This window comes from Lissotriton helveticus, chromosome 9 (genome assembly GCF_964261635.1).
Source record: "Lissotriton helveticus chromosome 9, aLisHel1.1, whole genome shotgun sequence".
Lineage (NCBI taxonomy): Eukaryota > Metazoa > Chordata > Amphibia > Caudata > Salamandridae > Lissotriton > Lissotriton helveticus.
Genome location: NC_136070.1, coordinates 276,789,276 through 276,809,615, shown reverse-complemented (window position 1 = coordinate 276,809,615; position 20,340 = coordinate 276,789,276). Strand labels below are relative to the sequence as shown.

Sequence of the window (20,340 nt, the reverse complement as noted above, 5' to 3'; positions counted from 1 at the left end):
ACCAAATAAAAAAAGGAGGAAATTAAGGGCGGGACAAGGCAAAGTTAAAATTTCCCATCTAGACTTTGGCAAAGGCCCTAAATTATCTTCACCGCATGTAAGGGCTACCATGGAAGTTGCAACTACTGTAACACCCGAGGCATCACCAATGGTGGCTACTCCGCTTGTTGAGGTCCCCAATATAGCAGTTTTAGATAACAGTCAGGGGCCCTTATTTACAAACTCATCGACTCCTCCTCCACCTGTAGGGGATTTCGAACTTTTACTGAGGTCTCTGTTGCTACCCGTGATTGAGAGTCTTAGGAAAGTCGAAAATAGATTGATCTTAGTAGAGGCTGCCTTAAATAGTATGGCCACGGTGACCAGGGCTCAGGGGAGTGGGGGAACACAACTAACACCTTGTACTGGGGTCTCGTCTAGCGTGACTGTAAAACCCCCAGTAGCTACCCCCTCTGCTCTACTCCAGCCGTCTAAACAGTCGTCTCAGCATCAGGGAAAGGCGGTGCCTGCTATACATAAAGAAAATCCTACAATGAACCCGATCATTTCTGTAGCTGGGACAGAAGGTGGCCCCCAAAGGCCAATGACAAAGGCTCCCCCAGTAAACAGAAGCGAGAGACAGGGGGAAGGGGGACGCACCAGAGGTCCTCTTACTAGGGTACCTCAAGTGGAAATTCCACCTCAGGCGGTGCCCTATGTAGTAGTCATGACCGGGGTTCCTCCATTAGCAGACAATAAGAAGGAAGGTTATGGCCAATTGAAAAATAAAATAATTCATTGGTTGAGGACATTCAGGCCTATAGCCCCAAATGTGGATGGAGATATTGTACATGTCAGAAGGATCCCGTGGTTGGGTAACACTAGGAAAGATATTGACGGGGATCTAGTGGTGGTCAATTTTAGAGACCCCCGTGCAGTGGACTACATTTTAAACTGGCCATATGCAGGAGGAGGAAACTCTATTACACCTAGGCCCTTAACCTACTTTTACCCGAGGCCGGTTCCTTACCCCCCCAAACATAGGGAAGAGTCTTATGCCCCATGGCCCAAGCAGTTTGGTTACAATAGTACTCATCAGGTATTTGGCCAGCATCAGCTTTACCCTAATGGTCAGTCTGGTTGGTTTACGGTTCCACAGAGACATCACCTAAGCCACAATGGTGCAATGGAGCATCTTAGACCCTTCACCCCCTTAGATACTTTCAATAGGTTTTCGCAGCTTAGTGGCATGGAGGACTGCGATTGATGCTTACAGCCTATGGAGGAGGGAGGCGGTAGACATGGAGTGGATCCCCAGCAAGGAGGAATTATTTGTGACAATTCCCAGGAGGTAACCATAGATGACTCTAATGTCATCCACTCGAATATGCCTCATTTTGATGCCCCGGGTATGTCTATTGTTGTTGATTGTTCTGAACCCGACAGGCAATCTTGTTGTGTGAGTAACAGCCACCAATCTAGAGGTGTGGGAATGGAGCCGGGGGGGGGGTGATCACGGAAGGGTTCTCTCTAGTGCACAAGGGTTCTAGGGTAATAAACCTGATTTCCTGGAATGTAGCCGGGCTAAAAAGGAAGTTAGACATTCCTGAATGGCATGAATTCATCGAGAAGTTCGATGTCTGCCTGTTTCAAGAAACTTGGTGCTTGATACCAATTGATAAATCTGGCTACACTACCTTCTTTTCCCCAGCGATAAGTAGAGGGAAAGGTAGACCAGCAGGAGGTCTTTTAGTCTGGATAAGAACTGACCTAGATTGGGACATGGCCTCTAATGACACCCAGTGTAATGATTTAATGCACCTTTCTTCCAGGGGTCATATCGAGGGGATTAGGCTTGAACTTTTTAATGTGTACGCTAGAGGGGCTGCGGGGGATAATACTTCGGCAACCATATCGAGCCTTGATTCTGCTCTAGCTAATTGCCCTCCCTCAGCCAGAATTATGGTGGGTGGCGATTTTAATTGTACGTTCGAACCTCTACTTGGTGATGATCCACTAGGTACTGAGGAGGACGACTCCAGGTGGTCTATCCCCCCCTTGACGGTACCCCCCATCCGGAAATGGTCTGCTAGGGCAATCCAACTGAACGCCCTCACCAGGGAGCACAAATTAAGAGCCCTTAATGGCAGGACCCGGTCTGATATATCAGGTGCAATGACTTTTAACAGGCTATCGGCCCCGTCCAGAATTGACTATATTTTAATGAGTGTTAGTATGTGGATGGACCTTATTGATATGGAGGTGGTACCCACCCAGGATAGCGACCATAATCCGCTTTGCTGCAAGTTTAAATGGGGCAAAATTAAAGAGAAAGGGATGAGTGCACCGTTGAAATTAACCAAAGAGATCATCCCCTACGAAAACAATCGTAGATTGAAGTGGGACAAGGCTCAGTTAAACGCAGACCAACTAGAGACCATTAAATTTACCATCGAAGCCCTGTACAGGGACTTGGAAGCAATGGATCGGGTGGTTGCTAGCCCTCCGTGCCCTTCTTTACAACTAGATTCTGCATATAAAGGCACGATAGATCAAGTGAGTCTTTATTTCACCTCTAAAGGGAAAACCCCCAGATCAAATAGGACTCCCCCCATATCCAGCAACCCATGGTATTCAGCGGACTGCAGGGGGAAGAGGAAAAGTTTGTCAGTTGCCTTGCTCTCAAGGAATCCTACTCTGGTTAGAGCGGCCAGGAGGGAGTACTTGAGAGCAATTGCTCTGGCAAAGCGCGAGTGGGAGGAGGAGCACTGGAGGGAAATAACAGACGCCGTCAGCAGGAGGGACTCGACGTTATTCTGGGATTTAATCAATAGAGCTAGGCAGGGTAAAACCCAGCCTTTAGCAACCCATATAACCAGCCTGCAATGGTTCAATCACTTCTCATCTCTGTATGGCGGCAGTGAAGATACATCTGGCCCTTTGGTTGCTTGTGGGGAGGGAAGGGATCCTGGCGGGGAGACGGAGTGCTTATTTACGGCCTCCGAAGTAGTGGCAGCAATTAAACATTTGACGCCCAAAAAGGCAGCTGGGCCGGATGGGATCCCTGGGGACCTCTTGATTGCTGAACCCCTAGCCTGGGCAAATTTAATAGCCACCATAATGAATTTGTTAGTAAAGGGACACCCCATGCCAGATTCATGGAAGGGTGCCGAGGTGGTTACAGTGTACAAGAAGGGGGCAAGAGATGACCCTGCCAACTACAGACCGATTAGTCTGATAGACATAATCCAGAAAGTGGTTGGCAGGGTCATTATCGCCAGGGTGGGCGACTGGATGGAGGAGGAAGGCATTCTCTCTCATCTGCAGGCCGGATTTCGCCAAAGGGTGGGCACGATGGACCAGGTCTTTCGGCTGTTTGGGATCTATTGGAAGGCAGTTACCATCAAGAAGGGGAGCCTATATATGGCCTTCATAGATCTCAAGACGGCCTTCGACCTGGTCCCCCGTGCTAAACTGTGGGAGATTCTGAAAAGTTTGGGCTTTCCTGGCTCACTCTTAAGATTAATTGTAAGACTCCACGAGGGGACATACGCCAGGATCAGATGGGGTACACAGGGCCAACTGACAGATAGGGTACCTGTGAGGAGTGGAGTCCGTCAAGGGTGTGTCATGGCTCCGACTCTCTTCTCCTTGTTTGTGAATGGAGTGGTGGACCATCTGAGAGGAGAAGAGACGGATGCCCCAACCCTGGCGGGGGAAAAGATTCAGACCCTGCTCTTTGCTGACGACACCTTACTGATAGCTAAATCCCCGATAGGCCTGCACAAACTCCTGCAGCGTTTCTCCTCCTTTTGTACAGAGAGAGGCCTAACCATCAACACCACCAAAACCAAATTGATGGCCTTTTCACCTGCCAAAAATTTTAAAAACAATTTTCTGCTTAATGGGACTCCCTTGGAGTTGGTCGAGGCATTCGACTATTTAGGGGTCCGGATAAATAGCCGAATGACCTGGAAGGATCACTTAGCGAAAATGCTATTGGGCCACAAAAGAGTGTCGGGGGTGATCTTACGAGAGTACCGGGCATCAATTAGTAAACCAGTGTCCCCGGTAATGGCCATCTACGATGGCCAGATACTCCCGGCTGCATTGTACGGCTCCGAATTATGGGGGTTCGACAATGTAAATGAGCTAACCTTAGCAGAAAATAAGTTTTTGAGAGATGTGGTGGCACTCCCTGTTTCCACCCCGCTTATCCCCTTGCGGTTAGACCTTGGTAGACGTGCCCTAAAGGATATAGTGAGGCTGCGACCATTGCTTTTTTGGGTCCGCCTGAGAAGGACTAAGGAGTTGGCCAAATATGCTGAAGTACTGGACGAGCTAATTTTTCTAGACTCTGGGTGTAAAATTGGCTGGTTGAAAAATTTGAGGCTATTGGTCTCCCAATTGGGTTTGAGAGATATTTGGGAGTCTCAAGCGCCCCCGCCCAAAATGGTGATCAAGAAACTATATTGGGATTGGGTTCAGGCCGAAGCATCACGTGGTATAACAGGGGGTTCACTTACAGAGTCTTTTCTGGAGTGTAAGTGTGTAAGGAAACTTGAACCCTTCCTTGACTTGATAACCAAGCCTCTAGACAGGGCCCTCTTTTTAAAATTAAGGTACGGTACCCTCCCGGTAAACGAATTTACTTCAAAATGGTCCAACCAGGGCGGCCCCTTGCGATCTTGTCCTGGCTGTGCGGCCCCTAAAGAGTCCGTGGCCCATCTTCTTTTTGCCTGCCCCGCGTATAAAGTGGCGCGGAAAAACTGGTTGAAACCAGTATGTAAAGGTTTGGGGATGAGGTGCCATCGCTCGGCCTTACGAGTGATTACATCGGATCTATCATCTACCCCATTGATATGCGGGGTGGCAAAGTTTTTAGGTAGTGCCTGGATTATTAGATCAAGATCTCTGGGAATGATTGCAAGGCCTCTACCTACCCAGAGTGGAGTTATTTGAAGCTGCTAATTCTGAGTGCCTGGAGTATTTTTTTTGTCCGTGGTTTTATTAATTATGATAGTGCTCAGTCGTATTTTAAGTACGGTCAACCCTTGTTGTTGCTAGTATAATTTGATGGAATGTATTTTAAAATGTATATTGTTGTCTTTTATGGTGATCAATTTTACCGAATAAAGATTTATACTGTATACTTTCCTGTTGATCTATTTTGAAATATTTGTAGTTATTTTATAAGCATTTGAAGTCAGTTGAGTTAGAAGAAAACAACTCACTACAACCCTAGTTTTCACACCAGCCAGATTGTCAAAGTTAGCACCAGTATCCTTGTTAAAAGAATAAGCAGCAATTTGTCATAAGTCGACATTGACACTTGACCCCTGTCTTTGAACGCACAGCAAAAGTAACAAGAGAAAAACAAAATGTAAAGTCATCTTTAATGTACATTCACATTAGGAACTCCCGCACAGTTATTTTGCCAGTACTGCAGCACCCATGCACACCTACATCCATCACCTAGATGTCCTCTGAAGGCTTAAGAGGCTGTTGTATTTGGACCAACTCCTATCTCTGGTCTTTTCCTAGAAAACCGCGCTGTGCGAGTCCTGACCGAATGAGTAGGATATAGCCAAATGTTGATGGACTCGGTTTGCTTGGACTCCCATTGAACTCTATGGGAGCCTGTATACCGGCGCGTACACAGGCTCCCATAGCAAAAACGGAGTAGGTGGGGAAAAGCGTACACCCTTTAGCGGGCACCCCTTGGTGCCCGCCACACTGTGCATGCTAGGATCGGGAGACCATGCGCACCCCCCCGTGACCGATTTGGAGGTCTCCAGGTGAAGGGATGCCTACTCTGGCCCCCCCCCCTGAAGTCAGATGCTAACAGCCGTTTCATCTCAATGATACCGAGTCGATACAGCTGTCTGAATCGTGCATCGTACTCGCTTGTTCGGAATTCGGCTCCATTGCTCTGCACCATTCAGCTCCAAACGAGTTGGACGGACTGGATTGGGTTCAGAAACGAGTCGGTCGACGCGGACGAGATCGTTGCATCATACTTGCTCGTTTGGAACTGGGGACAATTAGGTCAGAAACACAGGCTCCGAATCTAACCCATCTGGAGTGCTTCCTAAAGACATCGGAATCGAGCACTTAGTCTGCACATAACTTACAATGTGAGGTTTCAGAAAACACACCAGTTTTTATTCTAAATAGCACTTTCCAGACCAGTGCTCAGACAATAGAGCTAACTCTCCTGTACAGAGCCTTAAAGAGCAGCGCTCGCTCACCGATTAACATACTTGATAGGGGCGGCTCCTCCATTGGACCAGAGGAGCGTCGCACCACTTAAATGTCCCCAGAAAAAAAAAATGGTAATTCATCATTACTATATTATTTTCATCCGGATATCCTCCCGCCCTGAATGAGCATCAGGACGAGGGTGGGGCCGCTGCTGAATGACAGCAGCAAGGAGTGGGAGGAGTGTGGGTTGTAAGTGCACTTTTGAAAGTGTGCATGTCTTTTTGGTCGGTCTTCTTGCAATACATGCACACTTTGAAAACACTAACCGAGCTGTTTTAAGACAGCCGGGTTAGAGCAACTGAGGCCTCCTTAGCACTGTGGCGAACTGAGGCAGGCCGAACACTCCATTCAGGGCGCTGTTATCATGCTGGTGGAAGCAGCGCCCTGATTGGTCAAGGGAGTTTCCTGGTGGCTGGACTTCAGTGCGACGAGGTCCGGAGCAGGAGGTCTGTTGTCAGATAAGTTTTTGTTTTTAATATATTTGGAGTTTATATTTGCGCACGCATGCCTATTTATTTTGATATGTCTTTTTTTTATTTGGATATACAAAAGGGGATCGGAGGTGCACACCTAAATGATCCTTCCTTTGTACTCTTAATTTTACTTTATGTTTCTTAACTACTGGTGCTACAGTGCTACACTTGCTGTCATAACAAGTGCCTGGTCAAACAAAATTGAATACTAGCATGAGAGCTTGCTTGCACTGTGCACTTTTCACTGAGTTACAACTAGGGGTGGGCGGAATTTTCGTAATCGTGTTACGCAAAAATCTGCGAAACTGTAAAAAATCTCCGCGAACACGCAGAAATTGTTTGCAATGTTTTTTTACTGTTCGCAATCGCTGTTTGCCTGCTCGGGGGGAAATATCTCACGAACACGCATTTGAGAACGCGAACAAGCACAACATTTTTTGAAGTCGCGGAACGCAGAATTTTGGACACTTTTGCGTTTTCTGCGGAACGCGAAATTACCCAAATTCTGCGAGCGGAGCGGAATTGCCACCCAGGCCTAGTTACAACAGAACCCTGCTAGTTATTCAGTGTTTCAAACACTGTGTAACTAGCAGGGTTCTGTTGTAACCCAGTGAAAAGTTCACAGTGCAAGCAAGCTCCCATGCTTGTATTCAATTTTATTTTATTTGAGCATGCCCTGACCCACCCACCCCCTTTCTGTTGAAGTCAGCCGCCACTGATAGCTGACAATATGGAACCTGAGACACTAGTGTTATCCCTCGGTTTATGCTGCTTCCAAGACCTGTCTATTAACCATAAATAGCATAGGCCAACCTAGGGGCACATTACGATCTGAGCCCTGAGTAGGAGGGAACGTCCGCATGTGCTGCGGCGTTCCCTCCTGTGCAATTAGTATGTAACCGCCACCTTGGCGGTCACATCCTCTATTTTTAACATTGCGGCGGGTGCGGCTTCAAGCTGCACCCTCCGCAATGTTAAAAAACGCATGCATTGCATTTACATGCACAAAGCGGCAGGCACTGCGCGGTGCCTGCCGCTTTCTGCATGTAAATGCAGGGGGGTACCATAGGTACCCCCCATATGCACCCCCCACCTCCCTTCACCCAGGGGGCCCGCAACGGGCCCCCGAAGTGAAGATCCGTATGCTTTTGCACGGCGGAGAACCCGCCGTGGAAAAGCATGTATGGGAAGCCATCCTAATATGTCTGGCGGTGTCTGAGAGACACGGCCACCATATTAGAGCTTTTCCGCCGCGGTTGTAAGCCGACCGCGGCGGAAAAGCGGCGGACTGAAACCAAGACCCACCAGCCATCCTAATTTGGCGGTGGGTCTTTGGTGGGTCCGCAGCGAATTTTCCGCATCCTCCGGGCCGGCGGTGGCTTCCGCCGGCCCGGAGGATGCGGAAAATCCACGATCCTAATCGACCCCCTAGTTGGGTAGCTCAGATTCACAAAAGGCATGAGCAAGGAGTTGGGACATTTATGCTTGAACCAAGGGAACTGCATTCCGTATTCAGGCTTCACTTCAGTTTGAGTGGCTTCGAAGCACGCTGCCAAACACGTTCCCTGTTTCATGGGCGAAACCGTGGCATATCACCTTGCATTCCACCAACAGGGCAGCAATCCTACCCTTTCACACGGACTTTAATGGTGACTTCAGTGGGTTGGTCTACATCCTCATCACTGCATCACGTCACTACATCCTCCTCACTGCAGAAAGAAGTGACGTAACACTTTATTTGCTCTATTCAGGTGAAAGTCTATGCACTTTTTAATGAGCAGCGCTTTTGTCCAAAACGCTTTACAAACACCATTTTGTACACAATTATTATTAACTAACCTAACCTTTTTTACAACCTTGGCTAGATGAAGGCTTAGCTGATCAAGCCAGGATCCGAGCATGAGGGATAGTGCGATTGTTTGTTGTGGGAGATAGTGTATGAATATTTTTACAGCGAGTGTGCATCTATATCAGTTGCGTTTTTGTTATATTTGTACCCTATTGGACACTAAACACATTCACAGTTTGTCTTTACTTTGATATGCTTTATATCAAATATGGAAGATTTAAAATAAAAATGATGTCTACCATTCTATGTAACACGATTTGAGTTAGGTTTTGGGGATATTTTGAAACACCTGGCTCTATTGTCACTCTTTAGCACTTTAAATCTTGGCAAGATATTCCACCATATTATTGAATCAGGCAGGTTGTTCTTTGTTTTGATTGTGGTTTAGCTGATCATGCCAGGATCCAACCCTGTCACTTATGGGGCAGGGGCACATATGAGTCTCAGCGGCAAGTGCTTAAGCCTCTGGGCCTTATTAAACACATGCAAGAGCAGAGGCAACCAAGCTAGGAGGTGGGCTCCATTCTTCATAGCTCCAGCTTGGCCTTCCCTTTTTCCAGCCTCAAAATATTCAGTGGTGGAGTCAGGTCACTAGAACGCTGATAAGGAATCAGCATCACCATCCCTCCATGTCAGCCCTCCTAGTTTATCAGGTCTGACAGAAGCAAGGTCGGCATAGGCAATCCCCCAAGAACTGAACTGCTAGATAGACTCGACCTAACTGAGCAGTTAGTGTGCCAAAGGACGAAGGAGACACCTTTCCCAGCTGAAAGGAGTAGCTATATTACCCGGATCACACTGTATGGGCATTTCTCGCAAAAACCTGTTGCCCCTTGTAGGAAAGTAGATTATTATTTGGGGATTAGTATACAAAGTGGAAAACCCCACAAGTGGAGGCGAATCAGTTTCACTTTTCGAATGCCAGAAACCCACTAGGTTTGTAAAAGGAACCCTCACCCACCAACCTAGTTGGTGGAATGCTTTATCATCGGGTTCCCAAACGGGTAGCCGAATACCACCCAGTTGAGCTTCAACGCCTGATTACAGAGGAGCAGGATTGGTGTTTGTATTAAAAAACACAAGGCCAACCAGCGATATAGAAACTGAAGTACATAAACAGTGCTGGACCACGACGCAGGAGTGTAGTCAAATTAGTATAACTGAATGAACGTGGAGAATATTCAGGCAGCGATGGAGGATACGGTCCAGCAGTGCTGCAACAGAAACGCAAGAGCCACAGGGGGTGGGGGAAGTTGACAGGCCCCATATGTGTTTGTTGATGGCAAGCAAGCACGGGCTGGAGGTGTCGTTGGCATTGCCATAATATGTCAGCGAAATTTGAACAAAATTGGTATGTCATAGGGTTCTTTCAATTTGGGAATTTCACTTAAACCCATCTAAGCTGTCACAATTTTGGTGTGCAAATCTTATGTCCACATACAAAGGCAGCAAACATACAGACACCTTTCTACTTTTCCAAAAACTTGACTTAACTATTTTGGTTGCGGATGCATTATGTCTGAATTCTTCTCCAAAGCTGACCCAAAAGAACGTGTTTGGAAGCCGAAGCTCACATATTAGCATTGGAGACATGACGTACATGGTGGGGTTGGTTCCCTTTACAAAACCATAAGTAAACCACAGAGGCACAACTGAAACTGCAGTTCACAATGATGACTAAAACACTTTGAACTCTTGAAAATTCACTGTCAGGTTAATCAGGGCATCTTAGCCAGGCCTCGACAGCCTTTTGCTGTGTTAGTCACAGGACTACAATTATTTCTAATAGCAGGTGCCATTTCAAGAAGTTACAATGGGCCACATGTATCAATATTAGGAATAGCGATTACCTAGTTGCGATTTTCTATGAATCACAGTTAGGTCATCGCTATTCCTAATGAATGAAGCTCCATGAGTTTGATTTAACAATTCCTAGGGGGTCGCAAATCGACCCACCTCATTAGTATCAATGAGGTAGGTCACAATTTGCAACCCATTAGGAATCACTAAAATCACGGGGATGGTGGCCTGCTGTGGTCAGCAGACCGCCATGTCCGTGATTGCTTTTAAATAAAGCAATCTTTTTTATTTATGCAGCTCATTTTCCTTAAAAGAAAACGGGTTGCGTTTAAAAGGAAAAAAATGAAAAGCTTTCTTTTTGTTTTTTAAGAGTCTGTGGGACCACTACCAGCTCTTAAAAAACGTTTTCACAACCATGCACAAAGGGGAAGGGGTCCCTTGAGGACCCCTTCTCATTTGTGATGGGTTACCATCAGATTGAATCTGATGGTAAACTGCAAATGTTTTGCAACCGGTATTTGGTCACAAAACATTCATACATTTCACTGCGATTCGGTGTTTGGAAGGGATGCCTTAAACACGCCCCTTCCAAATATCAAATTGCAAAATAGAAGTTGATCCATTGGAAAAGCCTTTTGTAGCATTCGCAAACGGGTCGATTCTGCGAGTCGGCCCGTTTGCGAACGCAAAATAGCATCATACAGGTAGCCCAATGTTGTTTGCAAGCAGTGCAGTGAATCTCTCCTTCTTTGAAATGAGACATCTAAGACTGAATGACATCGGTGAGAACATCCTGGATGTGAAGAAAAACATTTCTATAAAAGTGACCAGCATAGATTCTCAGAAATGTTGCTCTTTACATTTACTTATAGGTTATGGCATAACTCGAGGAGCCCGGTAGAGCACACTACCTTGGAAAATGTGGCTTGTATGGATATAGAGATCAGCATGCTTACATCAGAATCAACTTAAACACTCTCTGCAAGGCAATCAGACCACACACCCTAACTCTCAAACACCCTACGATCATCTAGGAAACTAAAGTTCTACACCAAACAACATGAGGTCTACGAACACCCCAGGGAAACAGACCAACACAGGTAATACGGGTTATATAAGAGGTCAAATGCCCTGTGACCCACATGGCAAGACATCTCACACAGGCATCATGACAACTTCAAATAGATTTGGATGGAAGGTCGCAATGACCCCTCTTCACCCCTCAGAACACAACTGCAGAGAAAATACAACATCCAACACAAAACCTCTCTCTCTATATTTTGCAAGCTCTACGCAAGGTCAGTCCCATGAGTGATCCTCCACGGGGAAACACAACTGCAGCCGTATACATTTGCAAGTAAAAGCAGTAAGGGGCCAAGGCACTTACGTGTATATCCCATATAAGAACTGCTCAACATATATATGTGTATTTAAAGAATGTAAACCTAGCTGTAAAGCAGCAACAAAGAAATGTACAAAGGCGGAACAGACGGGGATACACAGAGGCAGAGGAGGGGCTCTGGGGGAGGCGAAACTGGCTAGATCTTTAGGGGTCACGACTGAGGTGGGCACACCAACAGTAAGCAGGTAATTGCCATTGTCGTGCTGTGACAAAACCACTTCTGGGACAGCTGTTCTGAAATCTGCTTTTGTGACCAAGTTTTTACAGAGGGAATAATTGTGAGATGATATCAGTTTGTATATTTTTTACGCTATTTAATTTCTGGTGCCGAGAAGAGTCTTAAAAAACAATGCAAGAGATTTGGTGCTGTTAAGAAACTGTCACCATTAACCTCCAAGAGCCACACTCTTTACTGTCCGCTGTCTCGAACAATCATCACAAATTCAAACTTCAGAAAATTGAATTTCAAATACATCTCTGATATGCAGGTCTTGATTTTGGCAATGCAGTGTTTAAGCTCGCTGATGTTGTTATTAGGTAGAGCTAGGTATTATCCACAGGCTGGTGGATTTTTCTTGCTGATTTCAAGGGGTTCCATGTAGAGGCTGATGATCCCTGAACTCCATGATTTTTGCTAGCTATCATCCAATACATTACTGAGAATATCCTAAATCTTTGTTCGACATCTCTTCTGGGTTTACTGATCTCTGCTGTCTTGCTAGAGGTAGTCCAGAAATTTACAGAGATGTCCTACAGGATTTCTGGAGACCACCAACGGCTTTGGATCAAATATTACATGGCCTAGCTTGAAATCGCCAACATCTTTGCTAGGGGATGTCCATGCTTTGAGAGAGATGTTTTATTAGTCGCTGGCTTAACTGGAAATATCTCACAGTTTTACTATTCAGTCATTTGCCAGATATATCCTAAAGGAACATTTGAGATCACCTGTAACTTTGTTAGAGATTTTTCATAACTCTGTTTAATATAACCTTTAATTGTATGGGATTTATATTCTGTGTTCTTGGCTCTGTGACTCCCCTGGCGAATATCCTTTGCAACTGTTAACATTAATGGATGCTGGGATATCTGATGCCTTTAATGGTGATTGTCAATTGTTATGTTGTTAACAACTTTCAGTATATCTGCAATTGCATTAATTTCTCAATAAGCATCATTAAATGATACCTTAGAAAATGCAAGAATCAAGAACTTTATAGAGTCACTACCCAATTTTTAGAACGACAAACTTTTGTGACCCACCCAGCTTTAACGGGCCAGAAACTGACAATTTGTTTTTGGTAACTAAAGCACTGTGCAATAGCACACTCACTTACAGAAAGTATAATTTCCATTGAAATGGGCACAAAATGTGCGCACAGTTTTACTGATAAAACTAAATTACACACAAAATATAAGATAAGGAAGTCAGGTTTTATTGAATATTTATCAGTTGTGCCAAGTAAAGAGTCTTAATTTCTTTTGATCCTATTAAAATCTTTGTTTCCATCACACTTCCGAATTACAAAATAAAATGTGCTTCATTTTTGCATTCCTAACAGCTAAATGTGTACAGCTCATTTACATGTTGTTGTGTGTTACAAAAAATGACATCCTACAGCATTTTCTTTTACACTCCCTGGACCCCAGCAAGATTGTCACAGAATGCACTTTACTTTTCTTTCTCTGACTGCAAAGTGAGAAGAGTTTGTAAACAACAATTACTGTATGAAAAAAATAGGCAGAAATTTGTCAGAAGACATAGAATCACACATGATCTCAGTATTTGAAGTGCAGCAAATGTAACAAAATAAATACAGAACTTAAATGCGCCTTTATTATTGCATGGGCTTTCGCAACCCCCCAAAAATTGGTTTGCGGCACCACAGTTTGGGAATAGCTGGTTTAGAGGACTCCTAACATGTAGTCATCAGCAAAGGGGCATTTCCAAGATTGTGGTAGGTTATCACTATGGCTGGGAAAGAGCTAAAAGATCAGCTGGTAAATTCATACTTTTGACAAAGATAATTAATTCTTTACACAACACTGAGAAAGAGGTGAATGGATAGTGTTGTTAGCTGAATTTTTAGAACAGATCACCCCACCTCACTGTTGGCTGGCCCTGGACAACCAGAAATTTAGTAACTGCTGAAGTGCTTGCTTGAATGTAATGAACATAGTAGGTAATGGTGTTGATTTTTATTAACAAATCCTTGGTTAAAGGTTTGGTTATACCAAATGGATTAGGCATTTGTGGAGAGTACAGAGAATTATGTGGGCATTCTTTTGATTAACACTATTAATGGAAATTCTTTTCTTCAGTAATTTTTATTTTGCATTTTTTCCATGTTGCTTTTTTTTATTTTTTATATACCTTCAAGCAATATAAGAGAAAATAGTATTTAGAGATGAATGACTTAGGATGCTTGACAGTAGGGTACTTTTTCAATATTGAAAAATGCATAATAGTTAAAATAAGGTAGGATTCTGAACATTTTAGGAAATACTATCAGTTGAATAAGTGTCCTTTACATGTTAAATAAAAAATTTCTGTGGTGAGGATTGTATTCGGATTTTGACTAACATAGATTACCAATGGATGCATAATCAAATAAAATGAGGAATCCATAAAAGAAATGGCTCACATTCTCACATCAGAGTAAATTACAAAAACGGAGATACTTTATGTATTAATGGGTTGACAGTCAATATCCTGCCCTGCATTTGAGGTGCTCTCAGGTGTCTGTTGGCTATATAAGGTTGGCGAAAAACAATTCAAGTTACATTATGAAGCTAAAGACTGAAAGACCCTAACGTATATGACTCTACTTAAAGTGTTTGAGCATGACACAGCATTATTTTATTTTTTTAATGGTATATAAATAAGAGAAATTAGGTGGCCTATATAATTTAATGCGGGTAAGGGAGACAGATATAGTTGGTAAATAATTTTATGAGGGGGTTGTGCCTAAGAATAGGATATATTTCTAAGTGAGAGTTAGACAAAAAACTTTGCCTTCCCGACCAATGCTCCAGTTTGCCAATGAAATTGAACATATGGACTGGCAATGAAATTGAACAGATGGCTTGTACATGGATGAAGCCAGACTCTTACTGTTAAGCGATTTATCAATAATCAGGATATTCAATTCTATCTTATCAATGGAGACTAGAACAGATAGTAATGGGGAAACTGCTACTTAAAGGAGAATCTGCACAATAATTCAGATGTGTGTGTCAAAAAAGACTTCACGAAGAGCAAAGCCATTGATGACTTCTTAAGTGATTGTGTACTAATGACTAGCACAGTTGCAGACTTGATCACCACTTGACGCTGAACCACAAATCTGCTACATTGGTTTTGCTGCTGTGATAGAAATGAATCTAGTATTCAGAGATTAGTTCTGAAATTTACTAAAAGAGGGAGTGTTGGGGGATAAACTCAAGCAGCATACCCAAAGTTTGAACTAGTTTCCTGAAAACACCCTAACTCCTACGGAAACACACTGAGCTTCATGGAATAAGAGACTGCCTCTTTTCAGACGCAAATTCCTCTCCAAAGTTTTCGGGCAAATATCTTTACCGAAATACAGTGTTGCCAGTCATCTTTCTGAATACATTTCAAAACCAAGCATTGGTTTTGAGCTGTCACTGCAACTCAATGAAGTGTATTTCTTTACTTTGTTGTATGATCATATTTCTCCATTCAGGTTATAGACTTAAAACTGGGTTTTGAGTATTTTGGAGCTGATGATCTCCGCCACTGAGAGACCACCATGAAAAGCATCATCACAATAAACTGTAGAATTTATCAATTCATTTATTCATCATTGCAAAAGGGTTCTTGTCCAACAGAAACACTACTAGGTTTTCTTACTGATTACCGTAACTTGGGTGATTCCGGTTCACAGAAAGTGCTTCATAAATTATAATTTCCTGACTTCTGACTGTCTGACTAGTTCCAGCAAACAAGGGAAGGAGGGCTGCTACTTAGCGGCAGTGACCATGGAGTGTCTGATACCACATTAAGCTCTATCTGACATAAGGGACAGAATGATCAGTTCTGTCTAGCTTTCATTGAATTGTAACCAGCCCAAGTGCTCCCATACTTGTATGCATTTGACAAGGTTCATCAAAAATGTATAGTTGGACCTAGATCTAAAGGAGAAATGCACGTGGGCTACTGATTGCTGTCCATTCATTCACATAATAACCTAACACTCATCATCCTTTCATTTAATACTTGGCACAGGAGAACAAGTTCTTTCTGATGTGTCTTGTGACGAACAAAAGTGACCGATGTTGGATAACAGATGGATAAAGGGATAGGAGTAAAGAAGTGAAGTTTGGTCTCGTAATGTGGATCCCAACGTCACAGTGTAATACTGATCTGCAATAGTCTGAATGATTAACATCAGGTGCAATAAAATACTAAGAACAATGATAAGAAGACTAGTTTTCAATTGTACTGCTCATCACAAACTTTACTGCTGCAAGACTATTAAGGGAACTCAAATGAGAGAATAAGATTGAACTGTATTTTGAAAATAATGTTTTCTAAACTCCATTTGTTTTTTAAAATAATGTTTTTCAAAATAATGTTCCAAAACACTGACGATTTAAAATATCCATATTATTAAAAAAGGACTTCTGGAGTTCCCAATGAGGGGGCAGGATTCCAGGACAATCTTGCTGTAGGTAACCTGCTGGTCACAAAAAGGCGCAAGAGGTCCCCGAGGTAGACTTCATCCAGGATACTTTACAATCTCCTCGTTTATCTTACACCAAATTACACAGATGCTTACAATGAGCAGCGAGGGCCTCCAATACACCCCCTTCCACTGCACCAGGTGTTCTTAATGAGGAGTGGGTACTCTCTGAAGGCAATCGACATCCATGATCTCAGCTGTGTAAATGAGGAGCAGGACCTGGGCCAGCCACTCTCCAGAATACCTGTTCGCAAGATGCTGCATAGGTCAAGATGCTCGCCCTTCCATTCCCCAGTTTCAATTCACTGGAATCCCCAGTGGGGTCCCCATGTGGTACTAGCACAGGTACCATCAAATTGCACAACACATTCACCAAATTATTCACTGATCTTCTGCATCCTTAAGTTCCAATGGGCTTCACCGATTGACATCTTCAATGACCAGCCACAAGCCAATCATGGGAAAGTAAATGTACGTACATCAACAAAATGATGGGTGAATTCGACCCAGCAGAGTGAGGATAGCACTAGCCAACCGTGATCCCCTGACCCATAGGAAGAGTTCGTACACACCAAGCTCAAAGAGTGTTATGTTCTCAGACAGCGAGATCCGTGCCCGATCGAAGGCAGAGTGAGCCTTTCTTCTTCGATACCTGCAGAAATGAGGGACAGAGAAAATTTAATTTTACGATTACATGAGACAGAGAGGAGAGAGCGAGAGCACAAATTAGAATCAAAGGAAGGGAATTCAAAGGCTTCATACTTAAGTTAAAAGTTAGCAGGGGAAGAGAGCAAAGACAAAAATTAGACAGTGAAGTAGAAAAATATAGGAGGGAGAAAAAGTGGTGAGGAAAAAAGAATGATAAGGAGAGAGAATAGAATGACAAGAATAGTGCGTTTTTAGAGAGACAGAAGAGAAAACTAAGAAGAAATGGGAGGCAGTGACAAAAAAAAGAGAAGAAAAGTGAGTCAAGAAGGAGAAGGGAGAGTTAGCAAGGAAGTACCCATCAGAGTGAGAAGAAAATAGGGTGAGAGCTGAAGAATTAGGCTGGTCGATTCAGACACCAAAAGGAGACAGATTGAAATGCAAGAGAAAATCAAGACACCTGGAAGAGAGAAATAAAAAGCATATTTCAGACGGAGACAGGCAGACAGAAAATGAGAGTTAAGCAGCCTGATAGTGTTAAAGAAGGGAAATTGCAAAGTGTGGGAGCAAAGGCTGTGAGACAGGGGGAGAATTAAATATACCTTAAAGCCTTGCAGAGAAAAAGGAGAAGGGGTGATCCTAGACAGCCAGGTGGGGAATAGAGATTTGAATGGGTTGCCAACCTAACGTATTTAAGATCAACAGCTTCGCAAAGCACTGAAAACAATATTACACAGCAAGATAAGTTAGTCTATAGCATTGTTCAACGGTACATGGATTGGGAGACATTAGGATTTTTTTTTTAGAGAGTTTTATATAGCGCAAACTAGACCCGAAGATATCGGGTATCATAGCGCTTTACATAGCACCAGTTTCGTTACACAAGGACACATTCATTTTTGTTTGGCGCGGAGAGATTAAGTGATTTGCCCAGAATCACAGGATGTTGAGCATCGTTGCCAAGACTCAAACCTGGTTCCCCAGCTTCGAAGTCGACCGCTCTAACCGAAAGGCTACATCCTCTCCCTGATCTGAGAGCTACTTTCATTTTCCTCAGCTGCTTACTCATCTTTCAAGGCTGGCCTACTTTATTTTCCTGGGCAGTGCGAGGCAGCCCGTGCTAAATGTAGAACTGGCCCCAAAGAGAACTTTCTCCATTAGTAGTCAACGCGTGAGGAGGAGAAAGGAAGAAAATTGGTTATGTTGTACATCAGGGGACCCCGTTGTGATAGTACACAAGGCGAAGGCAACAAAAACTACATTAGGCTTAGTCAAGATTCAGTGACGTCAAATGTGACGCTAGGTTCTGAGTTCAAACTCTCTTGGGATGGGGGTCATATATTGGCCTTTAGCACAGGGACTAGAGTCAAAAATGAAAGCCAGAAGGACTGAAAAGGAAACTGTGCAGATGCAGAGATGAGTTCAGGGCAAGGCAGAGGGCTTGTCAATGTCCAAATACCCAGCCACAAAAAAAATGTACAAAATTTAGGAAAAAGCTGGCAAATGCTAGTGTGGCTGAATAGGAGGAGAGAATGCAAGCTATATAAAAGAAGTGAAGGGAGCCAATGGGGAGCTTCTGAGGGAAGAGATAATCAATTATACATGCACAGGTGATTAAAGGGTCCTTTAATTTACACAGACATGGATGGCTCAAGACGTTATCGATGACATTTCCCACTTTGCACACACTATGTGAGCCTATTGCTTGAGGCTGAAATAAGAGTTCATCAGGCCTTGCCACAAATGCAGATGGTTAACACCACTGGTGCCAACAGCCTCTCAACTGAGCTTTTTTGGAATTGTGAGGGGAAATAAATGAAGACAGTCAATTAGTCACAAGCATTCACACACAAACAATGTTGCATGAATCTAAGAGAAGAGGTTTGCTAGCCTGAGATATAAGGGAGGCCTTAATAGAATTAACACTCAATGAGAAGAAGTTGAGAACCAGCCGTGCCTCCAACTAACCAATCTTATTGTTGAGCGTGGAGACCAACATAATAGCGGAGATACTTAAAACTAAACTGGAGAAGAGTGTGACAATGGCAATCAACCCTGATCAGTCAACACTAAATCACACATGAGTGTCCACATATACTTGGTTGTGAGTTAGTTAGGTTGAAGGAGATGTGCAGTCATCACACTGTGGAGTGTAAATACATGTTGACATTTTTAGAGAAAATTATATAGGCTTTTAAGGGGCTTCTCTCAATATATGCAGTTCATATCCCATTACAGAGTGGAGACCATCATTGGTCTATGCTGTGCAAACAAGATATGTTGAAGACATTAAGCTGTCACCCAGGGTTTTGAATAAACTGGCAAGAATGAGTGTTTTTTCCTGTCAAATTAATGATTTGGGTGGTAAATAGTGCGGAGTAAATCTGAGGAGAATGGCAGGCGTTAACGGGACCTGCCACTGGTTGATTTTGAGTGAGTCAATTTATTTGAAAATACTTCATAAGATTTCTTAATTAACTTCAAAAACACTACTTGTGATCCTGTGTTATTCTTCCACAGAGTTAAGGAAGTTATATAAGTTACTACAGAAATAAACAATACCCAAATAACCTTTAAAGCTCCATTTAGAAGTGGAGAAATCAATTTGCAAACGTGTTTAACTAATACCGAGCCTCTCAACTTGCATGAATAGCTGTCTCCATCTTCCAGCTGTGGAAACTCCAGGTCAGCTTCCATGGGTGCTGATGAAGGAGAAGTCACTTACTTTAATGGGGAGGCCATGATGAATTGGTGTTGGCATCAAGCTCTTCATTAGAAACAGCATGAAATGGGCTTCCCTAATGCTTGGGTGGATGAATAGGCGGACATGGGAGACCCCAGCTAATGCTAACAGTAGAGAGGTTGGCTAGCCTTACAATCTGCTAAATGGGATATCAAAGTTAGGGCTTATATGCCCCAAAACGTCTTAAAAAATTATGCAGAGGTAAAAACATAATTTCATATAATCCATAAAAAAAGATAAAAAAATATACAATTGACATATTCATTGTAAGTAGGCTTTTCTGTTTTCAGTTTCTACTTTTGGTTAATTCTGGTGGTTTTTGTTCAATACCTTAAAAAAACAGTGGTTATCAGTGGTTACACATTTTTGCGCCATTAAAAACAGAAAAAATGTTTTACCGGTGTTTATGGAATTTTAATTTAATTGTAATTGTTGCTTGCTTTCTGCACTGATAGTACATCAGTATACCTAGCATG

The 20,340-nt window shown here is 43.4% G+C and overlaps 1 protein-coding gene across 2 annotated transcripts in view; it reads right to left on the bottom strand.

Moving 5' to 3' along the window:
• Nucleotides 1-13,182: 13,182 nt before the first annotated feature.
• Nucleotides 13,183-20,340, bottom strand: part of ADCK1 (aarF domain containing kinase 1) — an 855,153-nt gene continuing 847,995 nt past the window's right edge. For both annotated transcript variants that reach the window (XM_078659980.1, XM_078659979.1), the window contains exon 11: nt 13,183-17,128. In XM_078659980.1, coding sequence (XP_078516106.1) covers nt 16,957-17,128 — 172 coding nt within the window. In that variant the 3' untranslated portion in view covers nt 13,183-16,956. The remainder of the gene's footprint in view (nt 17,129-20,340) is intronic.